General features: G+C 34.0%; 2 protein-coding genes across 3 annotated transcripts in view; one reads left to right on the top strand and one right to left on the bottom strand.

The window, feature by feature from the left end:
- The first annotated feature begins 77 nt into the window (after window positions 1–77).
- The window catches only part of OFD1 (OFD1 centriole and centriolar satellite protein), a 62,036-nt gene continuing 45,292 nt past the window's right edge, over window positions 78–16,821 (top strand). The window contains exon 1 of the mRNA XM_031958986.1: window positions 78–2,077. The gene's annotated coding sequence lies outside the window, so the exon portion shown is untranslated. The remainder of the gene's footprint in view (window positions 2,078–16,821) is intronic.
- TRAPPC2 (trafficking protein particle complex 2) lies at window positions 5,614–16,806 on the bottom strand. 2 transcript variants are annotated; one of them, XM_012546091.3, is made up of 6 exons: window positions 16,593–16,806; window positions 14,153–14,264; window positions 8,944–9,088; window positions 8,076–8,161; window positions 6,542–6,682; window positions 5,614–6,165 (listed from the first exon to the last, which is right to left on the bottom strand). In XM_012546091.3, exons 2-5 carry the CDS (start codon window positions 14,243–14,245, stop codon window positions 6,584–6,586), a joined length of 423 nt encoding a protein of 140 aa, XP_012401545.1. In that variant the 5' UTR covers window positions 14,246–14,264; window positions 16,593–16,806; the 3' UTR covers window positions 5,614–6,165; window positions 6,542–6,583. The 2 variants fall into 2 exon arrangements, with proteins under 2 accessions (XP_012401545.1, XP_012401544.1); XM_012546090.3 differs by lacking the exon at window positions 16,593–16,806 and adding an exon at window positions 16,323–16,495 and having other exon boundaries at window positions 5,614–6,682.

Genomic DNA, 16,821 nt, shown 5'->3' with positions numbered 1-16,821 from the left:
TACCTTGAACTTGAGTGGTATTTCATGTTATAAAATTATTTAACTATATCTGATCTATAAAGAGTGGAATGCAATTGATATGAGGCAAAAATTTTAGGTTACAGCTGATTATTTTTTCTCCTTAGATGTCAGTACTGATTTAAAATACATACATACACACACACATTAAAAAGTATCTGGAAATGTAGCCATCTCTAAGATTTTTTTTTTTTAATTTTGAAACTAGAAATACTTATTTTTAAGTAAATCAGGATGCATTTATATAGCAGCACATTTTCATTAAACATTTGGTGCTATAGACAAGGACATTGTCTCATCTTTAAGGAATTAAATTATTTTCACCTTTATCCTTAGAGTTGGGATGTAGTTTTTCTGAGACATCTTTATTAAGAAAATACATAGTTTTCAATGTAATAAAAAAAAAAATGCAAACCGTGGAGGACATGATTACAATGAAACAAGATTTTTCTTTAAGAGAAATGCCAGTTTTCAAGATTTTTTTTCCTCTGTTCATTCTAAAATGATCTAAATTTAAATTTGAGGATTTCCAATTTTTTTATGTTCCAATTTTGTATATGTTGCCAATCTTGGCTGCTATCTCCACTCCCTGTTCTTCCTTTCTTATGTTAACCCCTTTCTTCCAGAAAGTAAACCTGACAAATAAAGGGCTCTTATGTTCTATAATATACATTTTAAATGTCTTAAATTACCTAGTAGTATATATTTAGTTGTCATTAGATGCTGACATTTAAAATGTTTTATAAAAATTTACAAAGTATTTGATACATTTTCATTTGGATTCTCTCAACAGCCATCTGATTGAAGTTTTCAAATTATCCCCATTTTATAGATGAGGACACTAAAGCTTGGAAGAAGTGACTTTCTCAAGGTGGTAAAGCTTAATAAAAGCTTTACTTGCTACTCTAGGTTTTCAGAAGCAGAATCTATAGCATCTTTCACATTATCACATCCTTTCTTTTTATCAGAGCTTCAAACTAGGGCACTGTCTCAAACTGGTAACATGGGAAAGGGATGGTGGTAATAATTACTTCCTTAAACTCAAATTCCTCTCCCATGGTATCTTTTTTCCTAAGAAGGGGAACCCCCTGGTTCACTTTCACCATGCCAAATCATTACATAAAGATCTATACAGTTTTACAGAATATTTTGAACATGAGCTTACGAAGAATGATGAAATGGAACGTGTCAAAATGCCAATGCAGAATTTCGTCAACTGGTATCTAGTGATGTTTGTACTTTTTTACTAATAGCTGGAGAAATACTAAAATGTATTGAAATTAATCTCAACTATGTTAATTTTACATTCACTTCATTATGTCTTATAAGTGGAAGTTTTGTTAGAGCATTTGAAATTAGCTACTTCTAAGTCTATGAAGTCTTCTCACATTTAAGTTATTTAAGTCTAGGGAAAGGTAACAAAAACAATGTGATAGTGAGATTTAATATAAAGTGACTAACATCTGCATAAATTTACAAAGTACACTGACTAATGAAGAATAAGGATTTATAGTGGAATTTAAAAAAAGTATTGTTAAAGAGTTAAGTTCTAAAAGGAGAAACATTTATCTAAAGTGAAGAAAAAGTAATTTGGGGGCAACATTATGGGAGGATCAGGAAAAGTACCATGTAGGAGGTGGTACTTGAACTGGGCTTTGAAGGAAGCTAAGAATTCTGAGTTGAGGGTGTGCCATTATAATCGTTGAGGTCTACTTACAAAAAGGCATGATGAGCAATGGAATGTTGTGTGGGAAATGGCCATACCAGTTTAGCTAGAATGTAGTGTGTAAGAGTAAATGGGTATTAAGCCTAGAAAACATAAGATGGAACCAGACTGTATAGGATTTCAAATGATACATGAGTTTACATTTTCTCTTAAGATGCAGGAGAAAGCCTTGGAACCTGTTGAACAGGGAAGTGACATGGATAAACCTGTACAGCAATCACTTTGGCAGCTCTGTGGAAGAGGGAGATAAGAACTATGGGGAAGCTATCAGACAAAGGGCAAACACAGTTTGGCATTAGTGAAGAGGTCTATGCCGTGGTTCAATGATTCAAGGTAATTTCAATAAACTTTGGACAGAAAATGCTATCTGCTTCCATAGACATCTATGGAGACTGGATGTAAATCAACACATGTGGGGGGTGCTCATTGGAAACCATCACATCTTTTTTAATTCTCATATCAGGTGGGCCAGGTTACTGCCTATCTGACAAATGCTAAATCTCAAATACCTGTAATCTGCTTGTAGCACAAAGAATACTTAGCTAGAAAAGAGTGGCTTTGAATGTGGGCTTTTTTAGTTTGTGAATGATCTGTATTAAACCATGGGTAAGAGATCTCCGGATAGCATGGATTTTTTTTTTTTTATCACTAGAAATCCAGTACTAGCTTCACAACTGTACCCTAAGTTCACAAAGGCTAATAAGTGACAAATGTAGGCTGGTAGTCTCTTCTAATTAAGGTCTCTAAGGTGTGGCCCAAAGTAAATAGGATCAACAATAAGGGTTTGGAATTGTGAAACAGACTATTCACTAAATCTAGAAAATGTTACAGAACTAGCATCTAACCTCAGGAGCCCAAAAAGGAAATCTAAGAGCTTTCTACTTGAAAGTAGCCAGGAAAAATGCTTAGAAATTGTTTTTGTTGTTAGTAGCCAAGGAACATAGAAGCTGAAAACAGTGGTTACTCAGTGTACAAGTATCGGATGAAACATTTGCAAAATATTAACCTTTTCACATGAAAGCTATGGGAAAATAGTAAAAAGCAAGAGAAGAAAAGTGTTGATAGATTGGTAGTGGGTGGCAGTGATAGATGCTGACAACTAATAAGCAGAACAGCATAATTCATTGTTGCTCACCAATAATTGGGGAATGGGAGGAAAAGGAATGAGAAAATGAGAGTTTGTATACTGCATTTTACAGTGAACAGTTTAGCCATATTAAGAGTAGGGTGCCAGTCATATCTACAACAGTTAAAAAAAAACCAGAATTGGTGGTTAAAAGTAAAAACAAATGAATGTAACGCAACTGTATATTACTGCTATATCTAATAAGTCTGATTAAGTTCCTGCTCTTTGAAGATTCTGTCAAAGGATCAAATTTTTCAATTTTTTCAGCACCTGTTCCTCAAATCAGAGCAGCTAAGTGGTATAGTAGATAAAAGTGCCAAGCCTAGAGTAAGACAAATTAAAATCTGGCTTCAAACACTTATTAGTTATCTGACCCTAGGCAACTTAATCCAATATTTATCAAGCTGGAGAAGGAAATAGCAAACCATTCTGGTATCCTTGCCAAGAAAATTCCAAAAAACTAAGACATGACTGTTCAGTCACCAGATTTGTAGAAAATCATGTTCTGGCGAGTACTGTATCTGCATTTCTGATGATGAAGAATTGGAGGCATTGACTTCCCTAAACACAGGAATTCAAATGATTTTTTTTTATAGATGGTTTTATATTAAATATGTCCATTTTCAAAACTATTCCTAAATTATCCAATGTGATAAAAATTAAGGAAAACTGAAAAGAAAAAGAAACTCTGCCAGTTTTGACAAGTATATATAATATGGACACTTGTGGGACTCTATACATTACATCATTATAGCTTACGTAAGTGTATTGGACCTTAAAAATTAATCCAGTGAATACTATTTCTCACTTCTGTTCATGCTATTTTCCTGAATTAGGATGTCCCTCCCACCTTTTAAATTGCAGCATTTTCATATTGAATTATTCAATTTTTATTTCCTTCATGAATGACTTTCTGCTACTCAAGTTCTGCAGTAGTCCCTTTTGAATTCCTGTGACTTCTAGTATGATCCTGTTTAAACCATCCTCTTTCCCGTTTCTGGTATGTGACCATCATTTCTTGTTTCCACATCTTTGCACAGGCTATTATTACCTATTAGTCCTTACCTACACTTAGACTATGTCCTCCTCAGAATCCCCATCTTCTTTCAAAGAATGTCTAAAGGTAGGAAGAAATTAGATAGCAGGAGAAAGGGAGACACATTATTAGAGAGAAGGGTAATCATCAATCCAGTAATATGTTAAGAGAAGATAGGAAGGATGGTTTAAAAAAAAAAAAAAAAAGAAAGGCCAAATAAAAGTGCACTTAGGTGGTCAGTGGATGGAATAATGGACCTGGAGTAAGACTTAAATTCAAATACTGCCTCAGACATTTAGTAGCTATGTGAACCTGGGCAAATTAATTGATCAACGCTTGCTTCAATTTCCTCATCTATAAAATAGGGATAATAGTACCTACCTATTAGAGTTGTTTAGACAACATGAGATGGTATTTGTAAAGGCTTTGTAAACTTTAAAACATTACATAAACATTAGCTATTACTAGCTAACTAATAAGATTCAAAATTTTAATAGTCTTACTAAATTGGTAAATATGAAAACCACCTCATCTTCTGAGACCTGAGAGAGGCAACTAGACCTTAAAAATAATTAACCCAATGAATAGTATTTTTCACTTCTGCTGTTGTTCACGCTATTTTCCTGAACTAGGATGCTCTCTCCCTCTTTAAATTGTAGTACTTTCATACTGAATTCATGTATCTCTCAAGTTTTAAAAGATTGAGATGGTTTTCATCTTTACCAATATAGCAAGACTTTTATCATAATTTTGAATCTTAGACACAACAGCAAGGACAAAGAAATGTAAGGGGTTTGAAAGGGTGTTTTTCTCAAAATTGGAAGAAATACCATCTGGTAAGATATTGAGTTTGTGGGTTGTGGATGCTTAGTTTAGAAAGTACCATGGGGAATAATAATTAGAAATGAATAAAATAAAGGCCAGTTAGCAAAGTTTTTTTCTAGTTTAGCTCTTAATAGTGTATGATTCTTACAGTTTATTTTTTTTAACATACTGCAACAATCAAGCTATACTCAGGAATTATGTGAGAAAAGAAAGGACCACCCACATTAGTTCTCAGCACACAACATTTGGATACTATTAGTTCTTAAACTTTACTGAGAATAGCATCATCTCCAGAAAAAAAACCTCAACAACAGCAAGAAAAACAACTGTAATGGGCTGAGGCTTGAGTAGATGCACTGAGGTCCCAAGCACATGAGGCTAAATAGTAATTGGACTATACTGTATTAATATACTGCTTGGAGAAAGAATGGCTCCTGCCCACTCTCTGTGCAAGTCCTGATGTGTTGTATAGGAAATGACGATTTTGGTGGGTGGAGGCAGAGGGGCAGGAAGAGAAGCGGACAGAGACTGCTGGCTGGGTTCTGCTCTGGGGGCTTCTGGTATGGCTGGCTTATTGACTCAGTTACCCTTTATCTCTGATCCCCTTCTACCTCCGATCCTTCTTCATCTCTACTGAGAATAAAGATTGAAGATTTTCTTCTAATCTGAATTCCTGACTCTGGCTAATTTTAAAATACGTAGTCATCACAAACAACAATCACCAAACCAACATGCAATGAAACAATTTTTGAAAAGCTTATTTGTTTGGGTAGTTAAGTAAAACAACAAAGGGGAGGAAAGTGGAGGAGAAAAGAGGGAAATATATCTGTGGTCAAGAACTTCACACGAAATCCTAGATAAAAAGATCCAATTTCAAAACTGTTACTTAAAAGTTCCCTTTTATTACAGAGTTCAACAATACTTTTCCAGACATTTGTAGTTTTTCCAGGAAATACTTGGTTATGATCGTGTCATTTGTTTAAAACATAACAATTTGTAGAACAAGACTTTATTTCTATTTTTCTATTTTTTACAATGCAAAAAACCCCAAGCAACTTTACTGGTTATAATCTATATGTTTAATATCAAACTGCCAAACCTTTAATTTAACTCAGGTTATTCTTGAAAGCAAAAATATGCAAATAATTTAAACATTTTTATAAAAATATGAAACTAATTTATCAAGAAGAAATGTAGTTATCATTGTTCTTGTTGAGGAAAGAAAACATCCTCAAGATTCTAAATACAAAACAATGATACTTAACTGTTGGTCTCAGCAACCACTTCATTTCATTTATAGGTAGAAACTTACATACATGTTCTTAAGTTTTCTGTCTTTTTGATATTATTGCCAGATTTGATACTTGATATTCTTGGATAAGAGCATTTTGTATTTTGGCCAACAAATCTTTTCTCCAGCACTATGAATATCGCCTATATTAAAAAAAAAAAATCCATGTGTATCTTATAAATTGTATTTCCTATTATGAACCAACTTTTATATTTCAGTTTAAGATCTGTTAATCAAATCAATAATATGACATTTGCCTAATTTACAATTTAAGATTATATTAGACTAGTCAAAGTAGAATCCCCTAAACAATTTTTAAAGCAAGAATAACTTTCAGGGCACTTCGTCTAGCATTCTTCACAAATACAATATTTTTCAAAAGTATGTTATCCTGGTTGGAGCATCTGTTACAATAACAACAAAAGGTGCCCTATTGTCTCTCTAACCAGAAGTTAATTTACAGAGGCTTAGAAAGCCAAGACTAGACACAATAGACTTGATTGGCTCTTAATTACTTACAATGCATACTATGACATCACATATTTAAGAAGTTTTCTGTATTCAGCTTAGAAGGTGTTTCTTCCCAAGAAATTGAACTTTTCTGTCAAATGCACTTGATCGAATGGGTGAATTTGGTTCATAAAATGGATTCATTGCAAACTGAGGAATGGAAAAAGAGTATTAGATTTATAGATATAATGTTTATAAAACAAAGCTTATAGCTTCAAATTTAAATTATGATGACTGAAAATAAGTTAAGAAGCAATTTTTTTTTTAAAAACAATTCTTCAGGATACAGTTGTAGCTCTAAAGACTCTAAAGTCTTTAAAAGTTCTAAAGTTTGTTTTCAGTTTCTAGTTTTGTTTTTGCTGAGGCAATTGGGGTTAAGTGACTTTTCCAGGGTCACACAGCTGATATATTAAGTGTCTGATGCCAGATTTGAAATTGGGTCCTCCTGACTTCAGGGCTGCTGCTCTATTCACTATGACACCTAGTTGTCCCCAATTTCTAGTTTTAAAGACAAGATAACAAACATTAAAAAAAAAAAAAAAAAGACTTCCATACACAAGCATATGAAAAATATACTATGATTCAAATAGAAGTCTGGTGGACAAAAAAAAGAAAAAATGACCCAGAAGTCTTGCTTCTTACCAGATTCAGAACAATGTTATAAAGACTTATAACATAGTTCATATAATCTAAATAATTTGCATGATAAGCTATAAATATATAATATTCATATTAAATATTAATTTATAGTAAAAGCTTTTTCAGTTTAACTTTTTCAGGCTACTTTAAATATTAAGTAAAACAATTAGCTTTGACTTGAAATTAGACTTTTATGGTATAAGAACTGTTTTCTGTTCATATGCAATTCACACTTATTTTTACAAAATAGACTCATTTTTCATTATGAACTTAATACATCAACACTCACATACATTTCAAAATACAAAAAACAGGAAATAGGAATGACATGAATCTAAACTTGCTATGTAGTTTTAAAAAAGGTTTTTGTAATATCAACATGGTAGCAACAAAACTGCCCTGCTTGTCTGCAACTTTCTGAACTTCCTTCTGCTTATTTTTAAAAGTGTTTATGATGCATTTTTCTTTCTTTCTGTTTCATTATCCAACTCTCTCTCCTCTACCCCAAATGTGCTCTCTTGATTTCTTAAATTTGTTGTTTCCAGAACTTCTATCAAATTTCCAGGTAAAAACAATTCAATTAAGTACTAAAACAAAGGGAACAGCATACTTTTAACGTGTTTTGCAGATGAGTTATATTTCTAATTATTTTTAAACAAATATTTAAGATAGCAGTGGGTAGATGAAGGGTGTAATGAGAGGTAGGGGAGGACTAGACTGAAATTAAAAACTGATCATAGAGATCCAGGATTTCCTAGTGTAAAAGGCACTAAATGGGAGCCAGCAAGCTTTGGTGCTGGTTCTGGTTGTGTTATCAACATAGTCCCTTGTGAGTTTATTTTTATACAAGATATGCCTACGGTCTGAAATTCAGACATTTTAAAAGTTACAAAATGTAACTTACCTTTATATATAAATCATAGACATCACTAAAGAAGTTTTTTATTCCATCTTCTTGTCTTACATCATGAAGCATAATAAATCTCATATGTAAAAATAGTTAAGTACATCACATTTTCTTCTTAAAAATGGAAAAAAACAAAAAAAACGGAAAGCCTGATGGCTTGGTATTATAGTCCTAAGTATAGAGCGATGTCAGTTTTAAAAGCAGCATAGCCTATGCAATGGTATCAAACTCTTAACAGAAACTGGGGGAGGAGGGGAGAGATGAAATAGGGGAAGGGGAGAGATGGAAGAAGGGCAGCACTAAAGTATAAAAATTTAATAATTCCTGAAGGCTGCATAGCGAAAGTTTTAAATACTGTCTACATATATGTCAGCTACATATATTATCCCTAACCTTATTAATAAAACAAAAAAAAAAGTTTAAAAAATTTTTTTAGCTGTTTTAAGAAGCTTTATGATAAATATACAGAATTCTGTGACCTTGCAGAATAAGGAAATGTACAGGACCAAGTGGTCTTCAATCTATAACTTAGTAGAGAGGAGTTTTAGGGACTTGCCTGAGGCAATAGTTTATGTGCCAAAGTCAGGATTTAAACCCAGGTCTTTGTGACATCAAGTATAGTATTTTGTTTGGTAGGCCAATACTGATTCCTAAAGACGTTTAACATAGTACTTACGGGGAAAAAACAAAAACTCAAAATTTTAAAAGTAAACTAGAAACAGGATTTAAGGTAGAATTTTTTTTTAATAACTGCTAATGATAGGATCCCATCATAATTTCAAGTATATACAATATTGCTACAGCTAACTTTTTAGATTCTTAACTTTAAAAGTTTTAAAATCTATTACTGATAGGAAAAGGATATGGCCTGCAGTAACAAAAGCAGAAACAAACCACTCATTGAATTTGTCCACAGTTTTCAAGTACATGTTGTTAGACAGCCACATATTTTCATCTACTAGGTCAAGGGCTGCATGGGCTATGAACTGGTTGAGATGACGATGATCATCCTGGAGTAAAACAAGGACAACAGCAGATTATTAGCTTTAGTTGACAGAATATAGATATTTTGTTATGAAAACTTCCAGGTGTGGTTTTAAGCCCTACAAATTTATTTTACTGCTTATACTTCTTGTGGTCATTACTATAATGTTATACTCTTTACAAAATGTTTTATATTTAAAAACCCAAAACATTAACTCACATGGCTAATTGTGTCAAAAGAGGCCCTTAAAACTAATTTTTCTCAACTCTAAGCCCACTTCTTTATTCAAGAGTATAATTCGTAATTTCTATATTTAAAAATAGGGAAAAATTCTAGGCTTGAATTTTATAACGGTTCTATAAAGAACATACTAAGAAAGGAGGTAGACAAAGGTATGTAGGGGAATTTAAGTGTTACACATAATTATTGAAATAAAGTACTTATGATTGTGGTAGATGAAGGTAGAAAAGCAAGTTTTAAAAAGTATCACTGAAAAGGTAAAAGAGATAAGGACAGCTGAGTTTATCACTTGAAGATACTGTTGATGTTGAGAAGGGATCAGAGAGTTCTTCAATGCTTTAAAATATTCACATTAAGTCAATACTCAAACAGATCTGTAATATCACTGAGGAATTTCTAATTCAGGAATTCTTTCCAATGATGCAGACCTCAACCCATTTATACTTTCCATCCTTTAAGTCTTTCCTTCATGTCATTCAGTAATCTTACTATTGAAACAAAACCCTTCCTTGCTTTCTTGACATGGAAATACCAATGAAGCATTCTGGATGCCCACCTGTCATTCTCTGCTCTCACCATGTGAGCATGTTGTCATACAATTTTTTGAAGCCATCCTTTACTCTTTATTTTCTGGAATTTTGAATTGACTTTTATGTTGTAGCCTATTCATATCTGCTATGTGCCTTTCCATTGCCTTCTTTGTAATAGTCATCTTTAGTTTTTTGGAGGTAGTGGCATTCCAGGTTTCTCTTCCACACAGTAATAATGGTCAAATGTCTGAATTAACAAGATGGATCTTTGCTTTTTTTATGAAAGGCTTATGGTCAGTAAACATGTACTGTAATGTCCCCAAAACAATCCAGCTTGTTTTTCCTCTTCAACTCTGGGCCAAGACTCAAATCTTGTTTATCCCAAATATACAGGCTCTCGGAAAAGCTCTCATGGCGGGGGTGGGGATGGGGTGTCCTTTCAGATGTATGGTGATATCTGGTTAATAGATGTTATTTACCTATTTGGTCTTTCCTTTGTGGATGAACAGGCCAAACTCCTGAGTGATTAGAGATCTCTTAGAAGAGGCTCTGCAAAGTGTTGGAGTTTGATAACAACAAAACAATGTCATCTACAAATAGGAAGAAGCTTGTTTATTAATCTAAGCCTGTGCTGAGTCTTTTCTTTCACAATGGCAAACACTTTTGGTGAATGTACAATTTTTTGTTTTATGCCTTATTATTTTAGGATCAGGATAACTGATCAGGATTCTTTCTACTGTTACATCTTCCAAAAAATACTGAATACTCTTGATATATGGATAGGAGACAACTTGTTGTAAAAGACTTAGTAAAGCAGGTTTCTGTTCTATGAAGCTAAATGTGTTTTGGGGGAAGAGTGGGAGAAGTAAACTGTAGGCACAGTGGGATCTTTTATTTTCTACATCTTTCATTCACTTGTGAAATGGTAAAGATGTAGTTCATTCTATATGGTTTTTGAAAACCTGCTTATTTCCCACTAATATTCAGGACATTCATGTTTTATATAGATGACACGATAGAAATATAGGCCAGTAATTATTGATTTTAGATATTTTGAATAACTATTTTGCTTGTCTCCTTCACATAAATCACAATAGTGACACAGGGAAACATTAGTTTTGCTAATTTTACAGCAATGCTATTTGTTGAGACTATCTCGACCCATAATTAGCAGTGCCTCTTTAGTACCCTGGAAAGCTTTGGCCTCATCCACTTACTAGTTTTATAACGTGAACAAGTCCCTTAACCTGTTTGCCTCAATATCTTCAACTGGAAAATGGGAATTGAAAAAACATCATTTATCTGGAAGGTTTGTTGTAAGATAAAACAAGATAATATTTGTAAAGCTTAGCATAATGCTTGGCCTACAGTGGATATTATAAGCACTCTTGTAATTACTTTTCTCTCTCTTCTTTTTTTTTAAGTTGCACATTTGACAAGAAATTTTTAAGCAATTGTTCATCAATACTACCCTATCTGGCAAAATGAATGATATGGCATTTCTATTATGGCAGATCCTTGACACTAAGACCCTGATGCTGTCCTCATCCCCTCATGCCTTGAGTATTCCAATAGCATTTTGGATATTCTCTCTACCTCAAGTTTCTTTCCACTTAGCTATCAAAGTGATCTTACTAAAGCATAGTTCTGACTACTCTAAGGGCTCCTCTAGGATCTAATATTGACTTTTAAAACACATCAAACCCTGATCCCTCCCTACTTTTTCAGTCTTCTACTCTTTACTCACCTCCCTGTATTGTCATTCAATGACAATGGCCACCTTACTGCTTCTCACACAAAGCAGTGCTTCTCACTGCTTCTCTTATCACCTGCCTGCATTTTTAGTGGCTTGTCTTCATGCCTAGAATGTCCTTTTTCCTTGTTTCTGTTCCCTTGGCTTCCTTCAAGTCTCAGTAAAAATCCTAGTCCCTCTTAACGTGACTGGGTTTCTTCTGAGATTACTTCAAATTTATTCTTTATATGTCTTTTGTAGATAGCTATTTATGTTTTCTCCCGAACTGGACTATATACTTCTTGAGGGTAGGCACATTTTTGCCCTTTTTAGATCCTCAGAAGTTAGCATAGTGCCAAGCATATATGGTAGCTGCTTAATAAATGTTTGCTTTTCTGACTTTAAATGCTCTACATATCTGGCCACAAATGAATACCTAATTTTAAGTCTCAGGTTTTTTCTAATATGCCATGGTATCTAAAAGTTTACAAACCACAACAACAGTGAATTTAAGGTCTTGAAGATCCATTCCACCCCTTTCATTTTACAGGTAACTTACTTAAACTCAAGGAGGTCAAGTGACTTGCCCAGGTCAGAAAGTCAGCAGTAGGCCTTAATAGAAAAAAATAGATTGTAATGTATTTTGCCTTATGTTTCTATCCAAGAACCACAATACTGAAATTCATCCTTTTGTTAACAAAGGAAATTGGACATATCTTAAATATATGTATCATACTCTGATGGGAACTCTCAAGTAGTGTCATTTTATTTACATGGTAGAATCTTTTTTTCTTTCTGTTCATTGTGGAAATAAACCACAGACACAGCCTACCTGGTAAAGAATACATTTGGAATCCTAAGACCTTTCACTTTCAACTTGTCATTTACTTAGATGTCTGGCCCTGGGAAATGTCTTTAAGCCTCAGTTTTCTATCTCTAAGTGTACCTGACCCACAAATTGGCTGTGTGATTCTGGGCAAGTCAATTAACCTCTCTCAGCCTGTTTCTTCATCTGTAAAATAAGGATCACAACAGCTACCACAAAGAATTGTTATAAATTTGAGATGAGAGAGCATATATATAGTTTGCTTTGCTAACTGTAAAAATGAGCTGGAGAATGGCAAATCGTTCAATATCTTTTCCAAGAAAACCCCAAATAAGGTCATGAAGAGCTGGACAAGCTTGGAACAACAACAACAAAATTTCAAGTGCTTTATACAATGTCACTATTATCATTATTACATAAATATAAAATACAAAGACAAAAATATTTGTACTCCTTACATGTAAAGCTTTTTTTGCCCGTGCTCTGCATTCATGATCAACAATGATATTTTTGGGATAAAGGATTAAGAAAAAGCTTTCCAATATTAAGGAATTAAAAAGAAGAATCAGGAAAGTTTTCTACATTAGGAAAAGGAGCTGAGATCAGGAAATAGCATAAATGTTTCTGCAACGTGCATTACAACTCAGCTACACCGATCTCCCTAAAGAACTGAAGATAAAATTTTAATGAGCATGACTTATTAATAAGTTCTCTGATGCAAGAACTGACTTAGCAAAAAAAGAAAAAAAAAAAACAAACCAATAACTGAACCAAAAATACCTTCTAAGGAAGGAAATTACTGTACTGTGAGGGGGCATGAACAAATTATTTTAAAAGATTAGAATGAAACCTTGGATTCAATGCACTATTATTAGTGTCGCAGAGCTGGTAGGGACCATAAAGCTCATCTAATCTTTTTCATTTTATAGATAAAGAAACTCAGGCCATAAGGATGAAACAACTTGCCTAATACCACACAAATAGTAAGCAGTAGAAATATTGGGATTTGATCCTAGTCCCCTGACTACAAAATCCAGTGCTCATTCCACTAAATCAACCTGCCTAAGAGAAGACTAAATTATAATGAATTTTAGAGGACATTAAATACCCGACAATAGTTTGTCTCTGGAGTTTAAACAAATAAGCAAAATAACTTTTATTCATTACTACCCATTAGATAAGGAAATGTACTGGTTCAAAAGCAGAATAAAGGACAAAGCTGTTCTTGTTTCTGTCTCTTGCTGCTTTTTTTAAATCTTGGCTGGGTACTGCCCTTGAAGTGAAAGTAGTACAATATCCACTAATACTGGCCTGCTTTGAGACCAGGCAAGGGAATCTATAGGAATGTTAAATATAGCAAACATTATGGTGCCTATTCAAGAAGAAATTACAGACCTCTTTTACCCTTTCAGGAGTTTATAATTTAGTAATGCCCTAAGAAACATGATGACTTTCATCTTTATTTTGAAGACAATAATTCCCACTGCAGGGACACTACACTATAAAACAAAATATCATGCTTTTATTGTTTTTTTTTTTTTTAAATAACAAAAAGCACAGTGCAGCATAAAGTTTTACTGAATTAAGAGCCAAGACTTAGGTTTTAACACAGTTCTATAACTATCTTATTGTGTAACCTTGGAGTAAATCACTTCAGTTCTCTGCACATTAGTTTTCTTATCTGCAAGTGTCACTTTCAACCACTAAGATGACAACAAAAAAATCACTTTAAAGAATTTTTAAGGGTTTGTACACACCTACCTTAGATTCCACTTTTCCAGCTGGTAAAAATTCCATCTCAAAAACTGGATTATCATGATGGCCTACAATTACAAAGTAGAAGCTTCCAGACATTGTCTCCAATGTACAGGTCCTAAGTAAATAAGATAACAAATATCCTTGTGAATTTTTTTTGATAAAAATAGAAAAGTAAGTTTAGCAAAGTAGATTTATACTACATGGAAGATGCATGTTACTGAAGTAAAATTAAGATCATCTGTGTAGGGATAGAAAAACAAATTTAAAAGTCTAATCTACTGTAGGCAACTTGGGGAGATTAAAGGATTTAGAAAATGTTTTAGTTAAAAACTGCTTCATTATAAGTTTTAATTAATCCATATAACAATTATAATTTTTTGTGGTTACTAATATTTAAATGTTTTAATGCAGAAAATGTCTCAATTTCTTCCAGGTTTCTTTACCTATTAATTTTCATTTACTTTTATATTTTAAAAGTCAGTATGTACTCTGTTTATTGGGCTCTATTCCACCCCTTCCCCTTTATTTCATAACGTTCTAGCTAGAATTTTTTATAAATGTTAATTGAAATATATTCATCATACTAATGTGACCTTCCTCAATTTTTAGGACATTAAGATTTCTTCCAAAGTTTTTACAATGACAAATGTATTTTCATGCATTTTTAGACAAAGGCAAAGTGTTGATTTGTTTTGCTTTACTAAAGTTTTCAGTTACAAAGTAGTGCTTGGGAAGAGAAGGGTGTGAAAAAGACAATGATAGAGAACTCACACACTCACATGAAAGCAGTGAAGTGTTGGAAACACACAAAAGAAAGAAGTTAATTTAAAAGAGGATCTTCATGAGCTTGGCAGTGTTAAAATTACCATTTTAAATTTAATGTATATTAAAAATACAAAGACAAAAAGTGCCAGTCTGGTTTCAAGAAGCTCTGTCTGGATCTTAGTGACTTGCTTGTTAATATTTTATTTAATTATTTTTGCCAATCTGCTAAATGTGAGGTAGTACTATAGGATTATCAAAATTTGCATTTATTCAGTTAGTAGTGGTTTTGTGCACCAAAGAGAAAGCTTGAATATTGTTTTGCTTGGCAAATAGAAAAAATGTAAAAGGGTTATTATGTGAAACAAGGATCAGGGAATCTTTATAACTGTTTGACACAGAGAGGATTTGAGTAGAATCAAGTTAAGGGTAAGTCCATGGGGAGATAATTTTGGCTGAAAATAATGAACCTGCTAACAACTTAAAGCTATCCAAAAAAAAAAAAAAAAAAAAAAAAAAAAAAAAAAAAAAAAAAAAAAAAAAAAAGCATGTGTTGAATTTGGTGTGGAAGGATTTGGGTTCAAATCCTGTCCCATCCAATTAAAAGGGTATGACCTTTGACAAATCATTTAACCTCTCTAGGCCTTAGTGTTTTCAACTCAAAAACGTTGAGTCTGGAAAACCTCAAAGGTCCCCTTAATTTCTATAATCTAACTTTTCTTGGATTCCATTCTTTTAGGTTTCTGCAACTTGTGCTAATATTGACTATTCTTTCTTCCTAAATGATTTCTCATCTTAGTGTCTCCTGATCCTCATCCTATCTCACTGAATACTTTTTTTCAGTCTTCGCTGCTAGATCATTAAACATCATCTACTTTCCTGATTTCCCCCTTAATTCTAGTGCCTTTTTTCTGTTGATTATTTCCTATTTAATTTGTACGCAGTTTGTTTGTACATAGCTGTCTTCCTCTTGTCTCCTCCTTTAGAGTGAGGTCCTTGAGGGCAGGGGCTGTCCTTTTTTTTTTTTTTTTTTCCCCATCCCTCAGTCCCTAGCTCACAGTAGTTGTTAAACGTAGCAAAATCAATGTTTATTGAGAGATTGACAAGCAATGCATCTTAACCTAAGGCTGGTGAAGCAAAACCCAGGAAAAAAATAAAACAAATTATGATTGACAAGCAATGCATCTTAACCTAAGGCTGGTGAAGCAAAACCCAGGAAAAAAACAAAACAAATTCATCCCAAATAAATTCTGAGTGATTGAATATAGTATCTGTTGGAGAAACAAAAGAAGGATCAATTTTTAAAGTCTATCTTCTAATTAATAAAAAAACAATTAAGAAAAATGAAGTCTCCTAACTTAATCGGGACACAGTATTAGGCGCCGGAGGGAGAGAGAGGAAGAGCACTTACTCTTTTCCAGGCAACGGAGTAGGGAACAAGGGTTAGTAAATCCCGCGGAAGGAAACTCTGTTCATTTGGGGGGAGATTCCAACTCGCCCCAGAGGAAAATCTTCCTGGTCTCCCAGGCCCTGACTCAGCGAGGGTGGGAAGAGGGCGTGGGAAAGCGAGGAGGAGGGACGGGAGCGGGGAGAGAAGATGGGGGTGAGAGAGGAGGAGGAAGACGGGCTCGGTTACAAGCACCTGGTCCCTAGCCCCTCCTAGGCTTTCTCCGTTCCTTACCTGTGGGCAGGGGGCAGAACTTACACCGACGGCACCTAACAGCCAAGCTCCAATTAGCCACCTTAACCACGGCGATTCTCGCGGCGTTGTTCCGCGGCCTCTCTATTCTCGCGAGAACTGAGCCTGTGGCGGATTGGCCCGACGTTAAGACGTTTAACAGCTGATACAATTGATGTAGTGCGCTTGCGTGGTTGAACCGTGTGCGGGATCAGTCCTGGACAATCCACAG

This window comes from Sarcophilus harrisii, chromosome 3 (assembly GCF_902635505.1).
Source record: "Sarcophilus harrisii chromosome 3, mSarHar1.11, whole genome shotgun sequence".
Classification (NCBI taxonomy): Eukaryota; Metazoa; Chordata; class Mammalia; order Dasyuromorphia; family Dasyuridae; genus Sarcophilus; species Sarcophilus harrisii.
The sequence above is the reverse complement of the archived record's forward strand: the minus strand, read 5'-3'. Positions and strand labels throughout refer to the sequence as shown.